At 38.8% G+C, this 21,589-nt stretch overlaps 1 protein-coding gene across 4 annotated transcripts in view; it reads left to right on the top strand.

Moving 5' to 3' along the window:
• Window positions 1-21,589, top strand: part of TTBK2 (tau tubulin kinase 2) — a 182,220-nt gene that overhangs the window by 125,481 nt on the left and 35,150 nt on the right. For all 4 annotated transcript variants that reach the window (XM_003266784.4, XM_030814219.1, XM_030814220.1 and 1 more), the window contains 3 exons: window positions 3,129-3,286; window positions 14,324-14,540; window positions 21,102-21,313. In XM_003266784.4, the coding sequence (XP_003266832.2) occupies window positions 3,129-3,286; window positions 14,324-14,540; window positions 21,102-21,313 (587 nt within the window). The remainder of the gene's footprint in view (window positions 1-3,128; window positions 3,287-14,323; window positions 14,541-21,101; window positions 21,314-21,589) is intronic.

Here is a 21,589-nt window from a genome sequence, read left to right on the forward strand (position 1 = left end):
CTGTCTCAAAAATAAATAAATAAAAATAAAAACAATAAAAAATAAAAAAGGCATGAGGACTATTCAAATTTAACAGTCACACACGTATATATATACACAGACATATATTCACACACTACGTATACTGTATATACTATATAGATGACTTACAAGGTAATTTTTATTCTAAAATCTATTTGACTCACTGAATTAAGAGTTTTCTGTTTTTATTATTTATCATAACCAAATGTGATGTAACACGTTCAGTTACCAAAAAAAGTAAGTCCTTGACTTGTCCTGTTTCTACTATTCCAATCTGAGGAAGGTTAGGATTTAGCGCCACCCTGCTCCCGAATTAGAAAATTATTTTGCTAGATTAGAAATGTGTTTCTCTAAAATATCTGCAGAGCTCTGCCCAGTCTGACCATTTGTTCCCACTAGGGTGCCTTTAAGTGCCTCAGTGCTTTTAGCTTTTCTGTTTCTTTTGTTCTGTGTCCTCCATCTTTCTGCCTCCTGCTGCTGATGTCTAGTATCACCATCATAGTAACAAACTGTTTCTAATTTGAGGTCCAGTGCCATAGAATACATTTTCTAAGACATACAATACTGTGATAGATGTAAGAAAATAATTCCATGATAAAAGGACATCTGACATAAAAACCATTTAGGATCATTCCTTTTGCAGCACAGTATAGACAGAGAATTTAGCAGTGGCAGTCTAAGTGCTCACATAGCAAGGCTCCCCTGGATGGGGATTCCACCTTCCAGGAAGCATGCATCTCACTCTGTGAGAATCTATGAGAACCTTGATTTCAGAGTTAGGAGAGAGGGTCAAAGGTCTGGCTCTTCAATTTCCATATCCTAGGTTCCAGTCCATCTTTATTTCCTCCTTTGTGTTTTCTACAGCCCTCTACCTCTGACATTTGGAGAAGTCTAAGCTATAACGTAGGTGACTTACATGAACAAAAACAGGACCCAAATAAAATTTCTCAGATTTTATAACCATGTCTTTTCCAGTTCCCTTTATCTTTTTAGTTTCTTTTTCTGTATTTACAATTCTTCCTTTTGGAACTTAAATGAAAGATCAAATCATGTGAGTCAGTAAATATTATTACAAATTAACATGTATTATTGGAATGTTTTTAGAGTAAATGTTATGAGTAAGGTAATGTATGAGATCCTGGAGACACAATGATGAGTAAGATCAGATTAATATCAGCATCTTGGAGCATATAGTCTGGGTTGAAAGAGAGAGAAATTAATTAAATACAGAACTAACTATACATTTACAACTGATAACATTTGATCATCCTCCTTAGTGAAATGGTTTCTTCACTTGTAGTCTAGAATACCAGACTCGTGGTTTTCCTGCCTCACTGGCCACTCCTTTTTTGTTTTCTTTGCTGAGTCTTTCTCTTCTTTCACCTAAATATTGGAGTACTGTAGGCTATAGCCCTTGGATTTTTTGCTCTCTATTCTTCCTCAATAATACCAGCTGGTTCTATGGCTTTAAATAATATCTCTCTCTCTCTCTGTCTCTTTTTTTGAGACCCAAGTCTCGCTCTGTCACCCAGGCTGGAGTGCAGTGGCACAATCTTGGCTCACTGCAGTCTCTGCCAGGCTCAAGCAATTCTTGTGCCTCAGCCTCCCAAGTGGCTGGGACTACAGACACCTGCCACCACGCCTTGCTTATTTTTGTATTTTTAGTAGAGATAGAGTTTCACCATGTTGGCCAGGCTGGTCTTGAACCCCTGACCTCAAGTGATGCGCCCACCTCAGCCTCCCAAAGTGCTGCGATTACAGGTGCGAGCCACCGTGCGTGGCCAGTATCTCTTGATATCTATATGCTGATGACACCCAAATTTATATCTGCATTTCCTATTCCTCCCTAAACTCACTGCTTTCCATGTCACTGCATTGACCCACTGGCTCAGGACAGAAATCTGTGTCCAATTCTTATCACCTTTACTGTTACCATGCTGGTTCAGCTGACAGTAATCTCTTAACTGGTCATCTGTTCCAAGTACCCCCATTCCCGTCCCTGTTTATGTCATCTATTGACCACTTAATAGCTGAAGTAATCTTTTTTTTTTTTTTTTTTTTTTTTTTGAGAAAGATTCTCATTCTGTCACCCAGGTTGGAGTGCAGTGACATGATCTTGGCTCACTGCAACCTCCGCCTCCCAGGTTCAAGCAATTCTCATGCCCCAGCCTCCTGAGTAGCTGGAATTACAGGCATGTACCACCACACCCGGCTAATGTTTGTATTTTTAATAGAGACAGGGTTTCATCATGTTCACCAGGCTGGTGAAGAAATATTTTTAAAGCCTAAATTAGACCTGAGCAAAATCCTCCAAAGAAGTGCTGATTTCAGGTCTAGGGCAGGAAATGTACAAGATGAATCTCAGAGGATAGGATACTAACAGAGTTCCAGAAATGATGAGGAGAGAAAAAAGCTATAATCATAAAATTTGAAATGTTGCTTACTGACAGAAACAATATAGGTCTTTTATGAGATCCTTCTTAAGATCACATCAAACTTTAGGAATTGAAAGACAAAAAATGAAATTATACAGAATATAGATCAAACTAACAGAATATAAATCAAGCAATTTTTTAATAATTTGTATATGGAGACACACAAACATACACACACATATTTTAAGAATTTTTTAAACCTGCAAAAAAAAAAATGAAGGAAAGCACAATGAACTTCTATATTCCCCTTACCTAGACACATTACCCGTTAACACTGGCTACTTTTTTAGGTTGAAACATATAAAAAGTCCTTGTTTTGTTTTGTTTTGACAAATAAATGATGAAATAGATGGTTCAATTGAATGCGCAAACATATACACTTATACACAACACACATCCTTTAGCCAAACCATCTGAGAGTAGGTTATAGATATGATGCTTCATTATGTATCTCTCAAAAACAGAAACATTCTACACAACTGAGAAAAATAAACATTAATTCAGTATCATCATCCACATATAGTTCCTATTCAAATTTCTCAATTTAAGCCACCAGTTTTTAAAGAAAATCACATTACAAAATCATTTTATGAGTCTGGTGTGCTTTCTCTTATAGAATAAAGTGACTATGTTTACTGTTCACTTACTCTAGTTTTTTTCTTTGTGGTTTAGCTTCTTACATCGGTGTTTGACAATAGCATCAAGACTTTTGGAGTAATTGAGAGTGACCCTTTTGACTGGGAGAAGACTGGAAATGATGGCTCCCTAACAACCACCACTACTTCTACCACCCCTCAGTTGCACACTCGCTTGACCCCTGCTGCAGTTGGGTATGTCCTAAACAGATCATTTGGTGGTGTCTTTCCTGGATGCATTATATTTGCAAAAATTTATTTCATCCAGATTCCCTCAGATGACCAAATGCTAAGACATCAGGGAAAGCCTATGGATCTCCTCGAATTAACATTGCTCTTATGTACACCTTTGGAATTACTTGCTTTAGATAGTACTGATAGATTATACTGTGAAATGGGAGCTTAGAGCTTAGAGCTTATGTGACTTGTTGATATCAAATTTATAATGGGTTTTCTTCAAAATGAGGACCAGCATTAGTTGTGTTTCCAAATAACATATGGAACCCTGAAAAGAATGTGCCACAATTATATCTAACTATACTGTGCCAAAGTTTAGTGGGAACAAAGCATGTAGCATGTTCCTCTTAAAGTGATTGAACTTTCATAATGTATTAACAAGAGGTTATGATCTGTTTCCGTGATCTTAGTTTTTTTATCGTTAATGTTTTTTCCTCTACGTGTATTAAATACAGTTCCTTTTGTCTTTTATTTTGTTGTTTTGTCTTTTTTTTTTTTTTTTTTTCTAATTTTTTACCTGCTTTGGTTGTTTCAAACTTTTTGGTCAAGAAAAAAAAGTAAATACCCAAAATGCTGAGGCAGAAGGATCACTTGAGCCCGGGAGTTAGAGGCTGCAATGGGCTATGATTGTGCCACTACACTCTAGCCTATGCAACAGAGTGGGACCCGTCTCTGGGGAAAAGAAAGTGAATAGGGACAAATTATCATACAATTTAAGTTAATTGGGACATTATACCACTCATCCATTGCTTTGATTTTTTTTTTTTTAAGCGTGGAGTTTCATTCTTGTTGCCCAGGCTGGAGTGCAGTGGCGCGATCTCAGCTCACTGCAACGTCCGCCTCCCGGGTTCAAGCGATTTTCCTGCCTCAGCCTCCCAAGTAGCTGGGATTACAGGCCTTTGCCACCACGCCTGGCTAATTTTGTATTTTTAGTAGAGATGGGGTTTCACTATGCTGGTCAGGCTGGTCTCAAACTCCTGACCTCAAGTGATCTGCCTGTCTCGTTCTCCAAAAGTGCTGGGATTACAGGCGTGAGCCACTGCGCCGACCTCATTTTTTGTTTTTTTTTAAGAGATGGAGTCTGGCTGTGTCACCCAGGCTGGAGTGCAGTGGCTATTTATAGGCACAGTTATAGTGCGCTATGGCCTCAAATTCCTGGGCTGAAGCAATCCTCCTACCTCAGCCTCTCTAGACTACAGACATGCACCCTTGTGATTTTTATATTGAAAGATGGGATCACCAGAACTTGTTGAATCATCGGAAGAGTTTTCATAGACTCACATAACTGGATAGTATCACTGACTATCATGTCTAAGCATTCCTAAATGTGAGACCCTGACTAGACCCAGAATCACCACGGATGTTTTTTAAAAACACCTATTCCTGGGACCTACCCCAGACCTATTGAATCAGAATGCCTAGAAGTGGGGCACAGAAGTCCATATGCATCAAGTATTTCTCATGCTTATCAGAGTTTGGGATCCACTGCCCTAGTCCCGCCACCCTATCTTACAAATGAGGAAATAATCCTAACACTGAAGTAAATCCAACTTTAGGTAAATATTAATGGCAGAGCTGGAGCCAGTCCAGAAATTTTGTTCTAGTGTTTTTGTCCTTCCCCTTTGATTGTTGTTAGAAATAAGTCTCAAACTTGCAAAAATCCAGGTGATAGCACTTCAGGGACCTAAAGAGAAGGAAGGCAGTTTATGTTCCCATCTTCCAATATTTTCTCCAAAATAGCACAGAATAACGAAGAAGGAAAACTAAAGCTACACAGAAAAACCATGTCCTCAGCGTAACTTGTAGAAGATGCCCAAGCTTCAAAATAACTGTAAATAAAAATAGAGAAAAAAATGAGACCACAAATCCTAGTGCAGTTATCTTTCATGCTCTTGCCTAACCTACCCCTGCCAGAAGACTTTATAAAGACAGATCAAGAAAAACTGTGGGGAAGACGAAAATTAGCAATGGGATGTAAGGTTGTTCTAAAACCAGTGCCATACTCCAGCTGTCTTTTGATCCCAATAAATAAATAAATAAATAAAACCAGTGCTAGAAAGATTAAACCCATGCTAATAAGGAAAATAGTAAAAAGTGTCCTGATAGATCAGATGATGAATTTCAGGGAAGTAAAAATATGCATAATTCAAAAGAAAAAAAAGGGAGAAGTGTCCTTCATTAGTGGAGTGGCAGAAGAAAAAAGATGTATCAATTTGGGTCCAGTCAGGAGACAGAAACTACACAGTAATTTGAATAGGAAAAAAAAAGTCAAAGAATTATTTATGGATACACAATAATTGTACATATGTATGGGATACATGCAATATTTTAATACATGCATGCAATGTGTTGTGATCAAATCAGGGTCATTAGGATATCCATTACCTCAAACATTTATCATTTCTTTGTGTTGGGAACATTTCAAACTTTCTACCTATTTTTGAAATATACACTAGTATTTTTGTTTGTTTGTTTGTTTGTTTGTTTGTTTGCTACAGAGTCTCACTCCATCACCCAGGCTGGGGTGCAGTGGCACAATCTCGGCTCACTGCAACCTCCGCCTCTCGGGTTCAAGCGATTCTCCTGCCTCAGCCTTCCGAGTAGCTGGAATTACAGGCATGTGCCACCATGCTAATTTGTGTATTTTTAGTAGAGACGGGGTTTCACCATGTTGGGCAGGCTGGCCTCGAACTCCTGACCTCAGGCGATCCACCTGCCTCAGCCTCCCAACGTGCTGAGATCACAGGCACGAGCCACCACCCCCAGCCTACACAAGATATTGTTAACTATAGTCACTAATAGGGAATTGGAATAACGTGGGATTGATTAATAAGAAATAAAGATAAATGTAAAGAATACAGGTACAGGAATAGCAGATACAAGGTCCAGCCATGATGCCTAGGACTGAGTGAGATTAAACATCCAAGCAAGAACTGTCCCACCCCTGCCCAAGGGCTGAGGTTCAGACCTTATTGGGAGAGGAAGAAATGAAATCATAATTGATCGAACTCAGGAAAGAAATAGAAGGAAAAGACAAAAGTATCTCATAATTGAAGAATATATTACAAAATACACAAAGGAGAATAGACATAAGTGAAAATTTAATAGTCATTGAATAAGGACAAAGAAAAAACCCTGAGAGAATGAAAATAAGATAATTCAAAAGAGTTAGAGAGAAGGTAGTGCAAATTGAAGGCAGAGAAGAAATAACATTCAGGTTGTTGGAGTCCCTGAAGAAGAAAAACAAAATAATACGTTAAAACTGAGAAACCAAATAGTAGAAGGTTAGATTTAAAAACAGAGAACTGGCTGGGTGTGATGGCTCATACTTGTAATCCCAGCAGTTTGGGAGGCTGAGGTGGGCGAGTCACGAAGTCAGGAGTTCGAGACCAGCCTGTCCAATATGGTGAAACCCCGTTTCTACTGAAAAATACAAAAATTGGCCGAGCACGGTGGCTCACGCCTGTAATCCCAGCACTTTGGGAGGCCGAGGTGGGCGGATCACCAGGTCAGATCAAGACCATCCTGGCTAACACAGTGAAACCCCGTCTCTACTAAAAATACAAAAACAAAACTAGCCGGGCATGGTGGCAGGTGCTCGTAATCCCAGCTACTCGGGAGGCTGAGGTGGGAGAATGGCGTGAACCCGGGAGGCAGAGCTTGCAGCGAGCTGAGATCGAGCCACTGCACTCCAGCCTAGGTGACAGAGCGAGACTCCATCTCAAAACAAACAAACAAACAAACAAAACACAAAAATGATCTGGGCATGGTGGCGTACACCTGTAGTCCCAGCTACTCGGGAGGCTGAGGCAGGAGAATTGCTTGAACCTGTGAGGCAGAGGTTGCAGTGAGCCGAGATCACGCCACTGCACTCCAGCCTGGGCAACAACATGAGACTCCGTCACAAAAGAAAGAAAGAAACAAACAAAAACTCACAGAGAACTAAGAGCATTTAAAAAGGTTTATGTCCAAAGATAAGCATTAGAAGAAAAAGGCGAACCTTCTGAAATACCCCCCCAAAATTATTTATAAATTAAAGTACAGGCCAGGCACAGTGGCTCATGCCTGTAATTCCAGCACTTTGGGAGGCCAAGGTGGACAGATCACTTTGAGCTCAGGAGTTTGAGACTATCCTGGGCAACATGGTGAAACCCTGTCTCTACAAAAAATACAAAAATTAGCCGGGTGTGGTGGTGTGCACCTGTAGTCCCAGCTACTCCGAAGGCTGAGGCTGGAGAATGGCTTGAGTCCAAGAAATGGAGTTGCAATGACTTGAGATCGCGCCACTATACTCCACCCTGGGCAACAGAGTGAGATCTTGACTCAAAAAAAAAAAAAATTGGACAAAGAATACATCTTGTAGAGGAAGAAATATAGCAAATATAGCAAGATACTGTGCACATAGTAATAAAATACTATGACAAAGCTTTCCCCCTATGTTCTCTTCTAGGAGTTTTATAGTCTCAGGTCTTAACATATAGGTCTTTTATACATTTTTAGTTGATTTTTGTGTACTATGTAAAATAGGGGTCCAATTCCTTTGCATGTGGAAATCCAGTTTTTCCGGCACCATTTATTGAAGAGCACCATTTATTATTGGACCCCATTGTGTCCTTTTGGTGCCCTTGTTGAAAATTAGTTGACCAAATAAGATATCTGCACTCTCGTGTTCACTGCAGCAGTATTTACAATAGCCAAGATACAGGAACAACCTAAATACCCATTGATGGACAAATTGATAAATAAAATGTGTGTGTGTGTGTGTGTGTGTGTGTGTGTATTGTATGTGTTTGTATATATATATACACACACAATGGAATATAGATGATGTATAAATACATACACACACATAATGGAATATTATTCAGCTTTTTATTTTTCTGTTTTTATTTTTTGAGACTGATTCTTGCCCTGTTGCTCAGGCTGGAGTGTAATGACATGATCTCTGCTCACTGCAACCTCCGCCTCCTGGATTCAAGTGATTTTCCTGCCTCAGCCTTCCTCCCCTCAGCTGGGATTACAGGCCTGTGTCACCACACCTGGCTAATTTTTGTATTTTTATTAGAGATGGGGTTTCACCATGTTTGCCAGGCTGGTCTCGAACTCCTGACCTCAGGTGATCCGCCTGCCTCAACCTCCCAAAGTGCTGGGATTACAGGCATGAGCCGCTACGCCCGACCTTATTCAGCTTTTAAAAAGAAGGAGATCCTACCATTTGCCACAGCATAGGTGGAACTAAAAGACATGCTTAGTGAAATAAGCCAGACAGAAATAAAAATGTTGCATGATCTCATTTATATGTGAACAAAACACACACACACACACATATATATATATACACACACACATATATATGTTTTAAAGCACTCAAATACACAGAGATTGAGAATGAAACAGTGGTTACCACAGGGGGTTCAAGGAGGGAGGAAGGAAAGGAAATGGGGAGATGTAGGTCAAAGGATATAAAATAGCAGATATGTGGGATGAACAAGTGTGGAGATCTAATGGACAACATAAGGAATAACCTTAATAAAACTATTTTCAGAAGACTTGGACATATCTTAAATAAAAATAAAATTGTATTAGAGATTTTTGTTAAATAAGTAGATTTTAGCTGCTCTTTGTCACAAAAAAAGTAACTGTGAGTTGATAGATATGTTAATCTGCTTTCCTGTAATAACCATTTTACTGTCTATGTATATCCTATTACATTGTTACAAAGCTCAAATACAATTTAAGGAAGTAAAATACAGCAGACTTAAGACCAAACATATCAGTCACAGCAATAAATCTACATGGGGTTAACTCACCTATTAAAAGGAAAAGATTTTCAGTTTGGGTTATATAGCTATATTCATATGTTGTATATAAGAGACACACACCTAAAAAAAGTAAGAAAGAGATGGACAAAGATATATCAGAAAGATAGAAAAGAGAAGTGATCCTAATAAGAGACAATGTAGAATTCAAGCCAAAACAAAAAACCTAGAAAAGATGGAAGGGCACTTTTTAATGCCAAATGCCACAATTCACAAGTGGGATACAAAATTTATTAATATTTAGTCACCAGAATCATGACACTCACCTTTAGGAAATAACAACTGCAGGATATTCAAGGAGACGTAAAAACGCACTCATAATTGGAGATGTTAATGTACCACCCTCAGTTTAAGACAGATCAAGTGAACAGAGAATAGGAAGATAGAAGACTTTAACAGCACGATCATAGTAAGGTAGATCATGTTTATGTTTTCTGAACTCTATACCTTGATGATAGAGACTATACCTCCTGCCCAGGGGCCCCTGGAACATTCACAAAAACTGATCAGGTATTAGGTCACAAAGAAACATGTAAGTATTTCCATAAAGTAGAAGTATTATGCTATCTGATCACACTGCAAGAAAACTAGAAATTACCAACAAAATTAAAATATCAAAGACCCTTTTACTGGAAATTTAAGAACCTGTTAAATTACAGTCGTGCTGTATAATGACATTGCAATCAGTGATACACCACATATATGACAGTGGTCCTATAAGATTACAATACTGTAGTTTTACTCTACCTTTTCTATGTTTAGATATGGTATAATACCCAAATACTTACCATTGTGTTACACTTGCCTCCAGTATTCAGAACAGTAACATGCTGTACAGGTTTGTAACCTAGGAGCAATAGGCTATACCATATAGCCTAGGCATGTAATAGGCTATACAATATAGTTTTTTTAAGTACGCTGTGATCATTTGGATAATGACGAAATTGCCTAACGATGGCATTTGTTAGAATGTATCCCCATTGTTAAGCAATACATGACTGTACTCTTGGGTGAAAAGGAAAATAAAAACTAAAAGTTATAGAAAAAAATGATAATGTAAACACTAGTTATCAGAATCTATGAGATAACTTTAGAGCAAAGATCAGAGGAAAACCTATGGCATTAAACAAGGAGGTACATAATGTCAGTATGTCTCATTACTGATGATACTAATGTTGATAATTTGGTTACAGTGGCCAGTTCTTTCTACTATAAAGTTACTGTTTTTCTCTTTGTAAGAAATAATCTTGTGGGAAGATATTTGCAACTATGTCAGCACTGTGTTTCTTGTCATACTTTTCCTATTAATTGTAGCATCCATCAGTGAATCTTGCCCACAGGCCTAACCATTACTATCTGCCCTCTAAGAAAAAGTTTGCCAACCTCTGATTTTTTTCTTTTTGCAAATGATATGGTAGAATACCTGGAGAATCAGTGTTAAAGAGAAAAATTTACAGTGTATGTCCCAGAACCCTGAATTTCTTTGTAGAGGGAGAATGAAAGTTTAGAAGGTAAGAGGACGCTTTAAATCATGAGCCAGCAAGCTTTATCTGTAAAGGGTCAGATAAATATCTGTGAGCTATGCTGTCTCTGTCACTACTGTCATTGCTGTTGTAGTGCAAAAGCTGCCATGGCCAACATGTAAACAAACGAGACTGACTGTGTTCCAATAAGTCTATTAAAAAAAAAAATAGGTTGGTAAGCAGGCCAAATTTGGCCCACAGGCACTAGTTTGCCTTAGGGGGAATGAAATATGAAAAGGATGTTCGTTCTTACTATTTTCTCTCATATCTCTTCAGTTCTTCCACCCATTTTCTTACTTATTCCCTTAATCTGCTTCAGTTATATAATACCTTGCCTAGAAACACAGACCATGTGCTAATAACACTCTTATGTATACTTTCTCACTCATTCATATTCCTCAACATGATATAATTTTCCTGGGAAGGAATTATTTCTTTCCATATTGCATACTCCAGATTTGGATCAGAGTTTAGGAAAAGAAACAATAACCAGGGAAGGAGAAAGGAGTGGAGAATAAGTGCAGAGGGAGGGGCCGGGTGGGAGAGGAACCTGAGTCCTATAAAAGAGAGCCTGTGTGGAGAAGATGGACGATGTCCTTGGAGTGTGTGGTATCATACTGAAGCATAAGAGATAGGAAAAAGTAGGATTGAATGAAAGTAGAAGTGTATTCAGAGATGGAAGTGTGGTTTGTTTCCTGAGGCGTGAAAGAAGGAAATGCCAAGGAATTGAGGTAGTTGGAAAAAAAGCAGAATAATGGCTAGACATAAGGGAAAAAGGGACTTGAAAGAATACTGAGTGATTAAAATGGAAAAAAGGTGATGATAATAGACTAAGCTTCTTGAGTTCAAATATTCATCTATTTCCCTTTCTCTTTCCTCAGGAATAGAGGGAATTCTTTCTCAACATTTGGATTACCATGTAGTACATGTATGTTAGTGTCCATTATGACTCTTGCATCAATAAATAAATTATATTGAACTAATATCTGAAAAATCTGTTAGTAGCCAATTTATTTCTGATCTTTAATTATCTCTATAATAAATCTGTTTATTTGAACTATTTTAGGCCCAACTACCTTTTAAATATGCTTCCACTGTCAGAACTACAGATACTACTTTACTAGGTTGTACGTTTTTTTTTCTTTCTTTCTTTTTTCTGAGAGCCATTATCAGTGCTTTTCTAGATTATATCCTTGTAAACTGTTGATAAAGAGGTTCATTCTAGCATTGACCCATTTAGGCAAAGGTAGTGGTGAAGGTCATCGGTTACCAAGTCGGGTGGAACAAGTCCCTGAAAAATCACTGGTCTTCTCAGAGCATATGAAGTACTCGTGACACCAGTGCCAGGCTGTAACTGTGACCCTTAAAGTGGCTAACTGAGAGGATGCCTGTGTTGCCACTCACAGTAATTACAGGTGTCAGTATAATGTACTGAAGACTAATTTTTCTACTTTGAGACATTCCAGGTCACTTCTAAGAGGAGGTTTCATTGTGTGCTAAGTATTGTGTTCAGTCAGCAATATTAAAAAAAAAAAAACCCTAGAATATAGAGTTATAGTACTGGTAGGAGCCTTTTCACTTGGTGAACGATAACTGTGAACTAGAAAAGCCTCTCATGGGAGGGTCTAAGGGAGCGATGACCAACCATGTAAATAAGACCTGGAATTACTTTGAAAGAAATATATAGGCAAATACCAATTAATATTTGCTATTTCCCCAGGTCAGTTCATGCTGAACTATATCAACTGTATAATTACAGAAAGTCTAGTTTTCCCTCTAGGGCAAGAATTTCCTTCCTCTTGTTTGTGTTGCTAGGGCCTTGCATGTAGTAGGTGCTTAGTAAAAAGTCTGCAAGTGGCCGGGCACGGTGGCTCACACCTGTAATCCCAGCACTTTGGGAGGCCGAGGTGGGCGGATCACTTGAGGCCAGGAGTTTGAGACCAGCCTGGCTGACATGGCAAAACCCCATCTCTACTAAAAGTATAAAAAATTAGCTGGGCATGGTGGTGCATGCCTGTAATCCCAGCTACTTGGGAGGCCAAGGCAGGAGAATTGCTTGAATCCAGGAGGCGGAGGTCGCAGTGAGCCAAGATTATGCCACTGCACCCCAGCCTGAGAGACAGAGCTTGACTCTGTCTCAAAAAAAAAAAAAAAATCTGCGAGTGCAAAAGTAATACACATTTCACACTGTAAAAAAATAACATAGCTGATTGATCTGACACCTGTTTATTTCATTATGGTGCTGCGAAAGTTGATTATACAAATTAGGTCATTCTTGTCATACTCAACTAAATGAATCAAGAGGCAGAGCCCTCATGAATGAGAAAGTACTTGGGGCACACAGCACCAGGTATTTAATTTCTCATAAGCCCAGCTGCTGAAATGGGCTGCTGTGACTCTAAGACTAAATTTACATACCTCTGTCACTCACCAGTCAGAGCCTGCCAGCTCCCAAAAGCTTCTCTAGTGCCAATGAGCTTTCTTTCAAAACAGTATGTGACATCTCTCTCATAAAACCCTCAACCTCTCCTTTGGTCTTCAGATATACCAGAGACCCACTCAGTCTATGTGTGTGCCCCAAATTGTAATTCCTGCTTCCCAAATGAAATGTTAATTTGGAGATTCATCTCTGTATTTTATTTTGAGTTCAACAGCACTTAACATTTTCCTGTTTAGAATTTTTTAAAATTCTCTAACACGCCGGGCGTTGTGGCTCACGCCTGTAATCCCAGCACTTTGGGAGGCCGAGGCAGGCAGATCACCTGAGGTCAGGAGTTTGAGACCAGCCTGCCCAACATGGCAAAACCCTATCTCTACTAAAAATACAAAAAATAGCCCGGTGTGGTGGTGGGCACCTGTAATCCCAGCTACTCAGGAGGCTAAGGCAGGAGAATCGCTTGAATCCCGGAGGTGGAGGTTGCAGTGAGCCGAGATCGCGCCACTGCACTCCAGCCTGGGCGACAAGAGTGAAACTCTGTCTCAAAAAAAAAAAAAAACTTGTTATAATTGACAGAGACTTCTTTGAAAATAGATGAAATGCTTCTTACTTATAAAGTGATTGTCAAATTAGGGTGTTATTGTTTTAGAATTTGTATTTTAAAATCAGCTTGAAAATTCTAATTGATCAAAATTTTAAAGTTTTATTTTGTAGGATTGGCATGACCTAAGTTTTTTTTTCTTTTTCTTTTTCTTTTGTTTTTTGTTGTTGTTGTTGTTGTTGTTGTTTTTTGAGCTGGAGTCTTGCTCTGTCACCCAGGCTGGAGTGCAGTGGCGCAATGTCGGCTCACTGTAACCTCCGTCTCCTGGATTCAAGCAATTCTCCTGCCTCAGCCTCGTAAGTAGCTGGGATTACAGGCACCCACCACCACGCCCAGCTAATTTTTGTATTTTTAATAGAGACAGGGTTTCACCATGTTGGCCAGGCTGGTCTGCAACTCCTGACCTCAAGTGATCTGCCTGCCTCAGCCTCCCAAAGTGCTGGGATTACAGGTGTGAGCCACCATGCCTGGCCAACCTAAGTTTTCAAGGTGCTTTTTTTTTTTTAAACTCTCTTAATTATGTGTGGAGTTCATTTAAATGAAGAAATAAAATGATGTAAGATAGTCTCATAGTAATTTTTGATTCTTGCCTTTTTTTCCTCCCTTCATATGTAGAATTGCCAATGCCACTCCCATCCCTGGAGACTTGCTTCGAGAAAATACAGATGAGGTATTTCCAGATGAACAGCTTAGCGATGGAGAAAATGGCATCCCTGTTGGTGTGTCACCAGATAAATTGCCTGGATCTCTGGGACACCCCCGTCCCCAGGAGAAGGATGTTTGGGAAGAAATGGATGCCAACAAAAATAAGATAAAGCTTGGAATTTGTAAGGTATGAGTACCTTATAAACAACAGAAATTTATTTCTTACAGTTCAGAAGGCTGGGAAGTCCAAGAAGGAAGGCTAGGCAGATTTGGTATCTGGTGAGGGCTGTTTTGTGACTCCTCCTTGCTGAGTCCTCATGTGGTAGATGGGGAAAGGGATCTCTTTTGGGCCTCTTTTGTAAGGACACCACTCTCATTCATGAGGGCTCTGCCTTCTTGACCTAATTACCTCCCAAGGGGCCCACCTCCTAATACCCTCACATTGGGAGTTAGAATTTCACCATGTGAATTTTGGGGGGACACAAACATTCAAACTATAGCAGGTGTATATGTTCAGTCATGGGAGTCATTTGCAAAATGATCTCTGGATCGATGTGATATGCCACAATGTGATTTGGCTGTTGACAAAGCACAATCTGGACCAATAGTAATCAGGAATGAGTAGTGGAAAGTAGACAGGGAGTCAGTGTCAGATTTTTCTAGTGTCAGCTGTGGCTGTCTTTATGGCACCAGGAACAAACTGTTCTTATAGCAAAAAAAAAAAAAATCACTAGTGACATTCTCAGTTGTCAGCCCATATGGATATCTGTGTATGTGAGAGAATGAAGTGGCACTTGACATAGAAGATCTTAGTTACTTTAGTTTCTGTCTTTTACCCACTATCACTATTTAATCTCAGTGAAATTTGAATGGTAGATAGTTTTGACCCTAAGTCCATTATTTGTTATCATGGTGATGTGCAGTTTATTGAATTTATAATGTATAGTGCTGTACAATACAAGCTCTCATTTTGAACATCTGGATAAAGCATTAAGCTAAATATTGAAGACAATTTACTAAGCTAGGTGCTGTGCAGTTTAAGATACATCTTTTACCTTTAAGGAGCTTACCGTCTCTTCGGGTAGATATGTAGCTGCACAAGCAAATATAATACAAGACAGAACATTGTGCAAAACATTAAAAAGAATTAAAATGCATGCAGATGGGGTGGGAGTTGGGAACATGCCTTATGGAAGAAGTGGTTGAAGTAGAAGTATAAGTAAAAATATGTACATGAGGGCCAGGCATGGTGGCTCACAGCTGTAATCCTAGCACTTTGGGAGGCCAAGGTGGGCGGATCACCTGAAGTCAGGAGTTCAAGACCAGCCTGGCCAACATGGTGAAACCCTGTCTCTACTAAAAATACAAAAATTAGCAGGGTGTGGTGGTGGGTACCTGTAATCCCAGCTACTCGGGAAGCTGAGGCAGGAGAATTGCTTGAACCTGCGAGGTGGAGGTTGCAGTGAGCCAAGATCATGCCACTGCACTCCAGCCTGGGTAACAGAGCGAAACTCTGCCTCAAATTATATGTATATACATATATACATGAAAAAGTGCATGGATAGAGCTTGTAACTTTAGGAATTTATTGGTCATCTAGGAGAAAAATTCAAAACAGCTATATTTATCTTTTAAAATCTACTTATACTATATATAAAAGATTTTATATATATCATGTCAAAGCATAGTAATCTAAGCATGTGAATCCACCATCTGCCCCAAGAACTAGAATATTTTAATATATTCCTTCTATATTTATGCTTCTACCCTATCCCCACTGAGGTAACCACTGTCTTAGGTTAGATTCCATAAAAGCAGAGCTACAAAACAAACCTTAATAAGTTTAAATAATTGAAATCACACATACTATGTTCTCCGAAAATAATAGAGTTAATCTAGTAATCAGTGACATAAAGACAACAGGAAAATTTCTAAACACTTGGAAATTATACAGCATATTTCTAATCCATGGGTCAGAGAGGAAGCCTTAAAGGAAAAGTTTTTTAATTTACATAGAATGGAATGAAATCGAAACTACAGCATATGAAAATGTTTGGGAGGCAGCTAAAGCAGTACTGAGAGAGAAATGTATAGCACTAAATACTTACATTAGGAAAGATAAGGCTTTATATCAGTAGTCTAAATCCTACCTCAAGAAAGTAGAAAAAGAAGCAGCAGAATAAGCTAAGACAAGCAGAAAGAATGTAATAAATATCTCTGTTACTGTATTGTAAAAGTTTTGGTGTGTTGTATTTTCATTCTCATTCTGTTCTAAATATTTTTCTGTAATGATTTTTTTTCATCCATGAGTGAAGTGCATACAAGTTTAGAGTTTTTACATCTGCCAGGTGATTAAAAGCTTTGTTTTTCTTTATATAGTGACTATTTCTATTCTGTTCCTACTATTTTTTTTTTCTAGCATTAAAGCCTATTTTGTCAGATGTTAATACAGTTATACCAACTTTCTTTTGGGTAGTACATGCCTGGTGTATCTTTTTTCTGCCTTTATCTTTCTATTTTTTCTCATCTGTATTCTGTTGTGACTTCTGTTAAGTGGAATATAAGTGGACAATCTTACATCTTTATGTTTTAATTAGTCAGCTTAATTGATTTACATTTAGAATTATTATTGTATTTATGTATTTGTTTTCTGAGACAGAGTCTCGCTCTGTCACCCAGTCTGGAGTGCAGTGATACGATCTCGGCTCACTGCAACCTCTGCCTCCCGGGTTCAAGTGATTCTCCTGCCTCAGCCTCCCAAGTAGCTGAAATTACAGGCACCCGCCACCATGCCTGGCTAATTTTTGTATTTTTAGTAGAGAGGGTTTTGCCATGTTGGCCAGGATGGTCTCAAACTCCTGACCTGAGGTGATCTGTCCGCCTCAGCCTCCCAAAGTGGTAGGATTACAGGCACGAGCTACGATGCCCAGCCAAATTATTTTTATATGAACTTGTTTCTCTTCTCTTTTAAATTTCTATTCAGTTTTTTAATGCCTTTTTTCTGCCTTTCTTTTCATTACAGATTTTGTTGGTATTTTTCATCTTCTGTTTTCTCTTTGTACTTACTGGGGATTTAAACATTCTAATTCTGTTCTCTTGGTAGTTGTCCTTGAAATTTTCCAATTATTTTTAACTTAAAAGTCTAAAATTAAGCAATATCTTAACCACTTTTCTGATACTGCAAGGACTGTAGAACATTTTAACTTCATTCACCCTTCTCCCAACATTTTAGTACTCTTCTAATTTTAATTCTTTCTTTAAAAAAAAAAAGAAAAAGAATGACTTGCCCTGGCACAGTGGCTCACACCCGTAATCCCAGCACTTTGGGAGGCCAAGGTGGGAGGAACACTAGAGCCCAGGAGTTCGAGACCAGTCTGGGCAACATGGCAAAACCCCGTCTCTACCAAAAAAAAAAAAAAAAAGTTAGCCGGGCATGTTGGCATGTGCCTGTAGTCCCAGGTACTTGGGAGGCTGAGGGTGGAGGATCGCTTGAACCTGGGGGGAGAAGCTGCAGTGAGCCAAGATTGTGCCACTGCACTCCAGGCTAGGTGACAGAGTGAGACTCTGTCTCAAACAAACAACAACAAAAAAGAATGACTTGAATTAGATTATTATCTATTTTATTTATTTATTTATTTTTTATTTTTTATTTTTTTAATTTATTTTTTTAATTTTTTTTATTATTATACTTTAGGTTTTAGGGTACATGTGCACAATGTGCAGGTTTGTTACATATGTATCCATGTGCCATGTTGTTTTGCTGCACCCATTAACTCGTCATTTAGCATTAGGTATATCTCCTAATGCTGTCCCTCCCCACTCCCCCCACCCCACAACAGTCCCCGGAGTGTGATGTTCCCCTTCCTGTGTCCATGAGTTCTCATTGTTCAATTCCCACCTATGAGTGAGAACATGCGGTGTTTGGTTTTTTGTCCTTGCGATAGTTTACTGAAAATGATGTTTTCCAGTTTCATCCATGTCCCTACAAAGGACATGAACTCATCATATTATTTATTTTTTGAGACCTTGTATCACACTGTCACCTAGGCTGGAGTGCAGTGGTGCGATCTCAGCTCACTACAACCTCCGCCTCCTGGGTTGTGATTCTCATGCCTTGTCCTCCCAAGTAGCTGGGAGTACAAGGCACATGCCACCACACGTGGCTAATTTTTTGTATTTTTGGTAGAGACGGGGTTTCACCATATTGGCCAGGCTAAGTCTTGAACTCCTGGCCTCAAGTAATTCACCTGCCTCTACCTCACAAATTGCTGGGATTACAGGCGTGAGCCACCAGGCCCAGCATTGAATTAGATTATTAATGTTGTTCTTTTATACAAGTAATGTTTATATGGACTTTCAAAGACGTTTACTATTTCCTTTCATTTCTGAAAGTCCTTGGCTCATCTTTCTTCCGGAAATATTTCCTTCAGAAGTTCCTTTACCTCAGGTCTTTTGGTAGAGGACTCTTCCTATAAATGTATTTTCTTATCTATAAATGTACTTATTTTAGCTTCATTCTTTCAAGATAGTTTATGCCAAATATAAAGTTGGGGGTTTTGTTTGTTTGTTTTCTTTTTTTTTTTTTTGAGACAGGGTTTTGCTTTGTTGCCCAGACTGGAGTGCAGTGGCGTGATCTCAGCTCACTTCAGCCTCCACCTCTTGGGTTAAAGCGATTCTCCTGCCTCAGCCTCCCGAGTAGCCTGGACCACAGGCATGCACCACCACACCTGGCTAATTTTTTGTGTGTATTTTTATTAGAGACAAGGTTTTACCATGTTGGCCAGGCTGGTCTTGAACTCCTGGCCTCAAGTGATTCACCCACCTCCCTCCCAAAGTGCTGGGATTACAGGTGTGAGCCGCCATGCCCAGCCCAAATATAAAGTTTTCTATTGATAGTTATTTTTCCTCTGGCTTCAGTCACTGGTGTTCAGAAACTTACTGTTTTTCTAATTGTTTTTTCCTTTTTAAGTGATTGTTTCCCCCACCTTCATCTTTCCTTCCCAGCTACTTTTTAGTTCTTGTTCTTGTCTGTGGTGTTCTGCGTTTTCACTATGATGTTTCTGAGCATATATTTATCTTGCTTGGGATATCTTGTGTCCCTTGAATATTTTTATTCATATTTTTGTATAAAAATATGTTCTGGGAAATAACAGCCATTCTGTATCTAAATGTTACTACCTCTTCATTCTTTCTATTATCTCTTTCTAGGACTCCAGTTAGACATATGTTATGGCTTTTTATTGTATCCATCATATCTCTTAATAACTTTTTTCATAACTTTCTTCTTATCTTGCTGGGTTTGTTTTGTTTTTGTTTTTGTTTTTTTGAGATGGAATCTTGGTCTGTTGCCCAGGCTGAGTGCAATGGCACGATCTCGGCTCACTGCAACCTCCCTCTCCTGGGTTCAAGTGATTCTCCTGCCTCAGCCTCCCAAGTAGCTAGGATTACAGGTGTGTGCCACCATGCCCAGCTAATTTTTTTTTGTATTTTTAGTAGAGACAGGGTTTTACTGTGTTGGCCAGGCTAGTCTCCAACTCCTGACCTTGTGACTCACTGTCCTTGGCCTCCCAAAGTGCTGGGGTTACAGATGTGAGCTACCACGCCCGGCCTATCTTGCTGTTTTTTATTCTAGGTAATTTCTTTGGCTGTGTCTTCCACTTCACTAATTAATAATTTAAACCTTTTTTTTTTTTTTTTTTGCTTACTTGCTGCTTAACTTGTTAATTGAATATTAAATATTAAGTTAATCAATCATTTAATTCCAAATAACCCTTTGTTGATCTTTGTTATAGTAACCTTTATTTATTTAAACATTTATGCATAGCTGGTCTATATTTTGTATTGGAACCAGTTCAGTCTGAAATATTTGGGAGTTTTAAATGTTTTTCTTAATTTTGACTATTATTTCTGTTGTGTCAATCATGGTAGCATGCCCTCTCATGTATTGATTCTCTCTCTTTTTTTTTTTTTTTTGCTAATTAATTAATAATTGATGGGAGTTCTGGAGACCTAAATTGGGGTTTGGGGAAACCTTCCTTCAAGGAAGACTGGCTTGTGTTTCTGCTGCTACCCTGAGTATATCACCAATTTGAGCCAATTAGGCATCCTCTGGAGGGTCTCTAATCAGAGTAGATGTCCCAGACTTCCCTCTGTCACCACACTCCTTATATAAGGCTTATTTTCCCTGATAATGTGCTGCTGTAGGCACCTGTGCTTAAACAATCCCACCCCCTGGGCTGCCTCACACTCATCCTCCTTCTCCTCTGCCTCAGCTCCTTAGTAGTCTGGCCCCCAGGCTTTTTGTTGTTTTTTGTTTTTTAGAGGGAGAATGAGAAAAGAGGTATAGCGACTCTGGCTTGGCAGCCTCTCCTAACTCGTGAGACCACTTATGTCTCAAAGGGAACATCCTTTCCAGGTTTCAGTTTCAGGTTAGTGGAATGGGATACTACAAGGCTCAAGTCAGACATAATTCAAAAATCCAAGTCTGTTAAACATTTTTAGATTATTTATGTTTGTGCCAAAAGTATTTTAAAAAACTAAAATAATACTGAAACTGAGTATAAATTAAGAAAACACATTTAATGAAGAGTTAATAGATAAGAATGTAATGAAGTAAACTAGCCAAAATATCCTAATCGTCTGAAAACACATCTAATCATTTATTTATATTATTTTGAAAGGCTTCAATGATTCCTGTCATGTGTGTTGCCTAGAATGTTTTTCATGGTTTTATTTTATATTTTGGATAGGCTGCTACTGAAGAGGAGAATAGCCATGGCCAGGCAAATGGTCTTCTCAATGCTCCAAGCCTTGGGTCACCAATTCGTGTCCGCTCAGAGATTACTCAGCCAGACAGAGATATTCCATTGGTGCGAAAGTTACGTTCCATCCACAGCTTTGAGCTAGAAAAACGTCTGACCCTGGAGCCAAAGCCAGACACTGACAAGTTCCTTGAGACCTGGTATAAAATAGTGTATTTTTCTTTTTAAAGCTTCTAAGGTACCATTATTATTGTTGTTGTTGTTGTTGTTGTTATTATTATTGTGTATTTCTGTTACATAAAGTCTTTCAAATAAGAAATTCTTGCATTTTTGTAACACTGAGTCTATTAAGCTCTAATTTTCATCCATGTTTTTAATTATTATTATCCTGATTCTTAATTATTATAAATTCTATAGCATATCCTTTGGCTTTGGAAGCTGAGCAGTAAGAGCTGATAACTTCCTAACACTAGGTA

This window comes from Nomascus leucogenys, chromosome 6 (genome assembly GCF_006542625.1).
Source record: "Nomascus leucogenys isolate Asia chromosome 6, Asia_NLE_v1, whole genome shotgun sequence".
NCBI classification, from domain to species: domain Eukaryota; kingdom Metazoa; phylum Chordata; class Mammalia; order Primates; family Hylobatidae; genus Nomascus; species Nomascus leucogenys.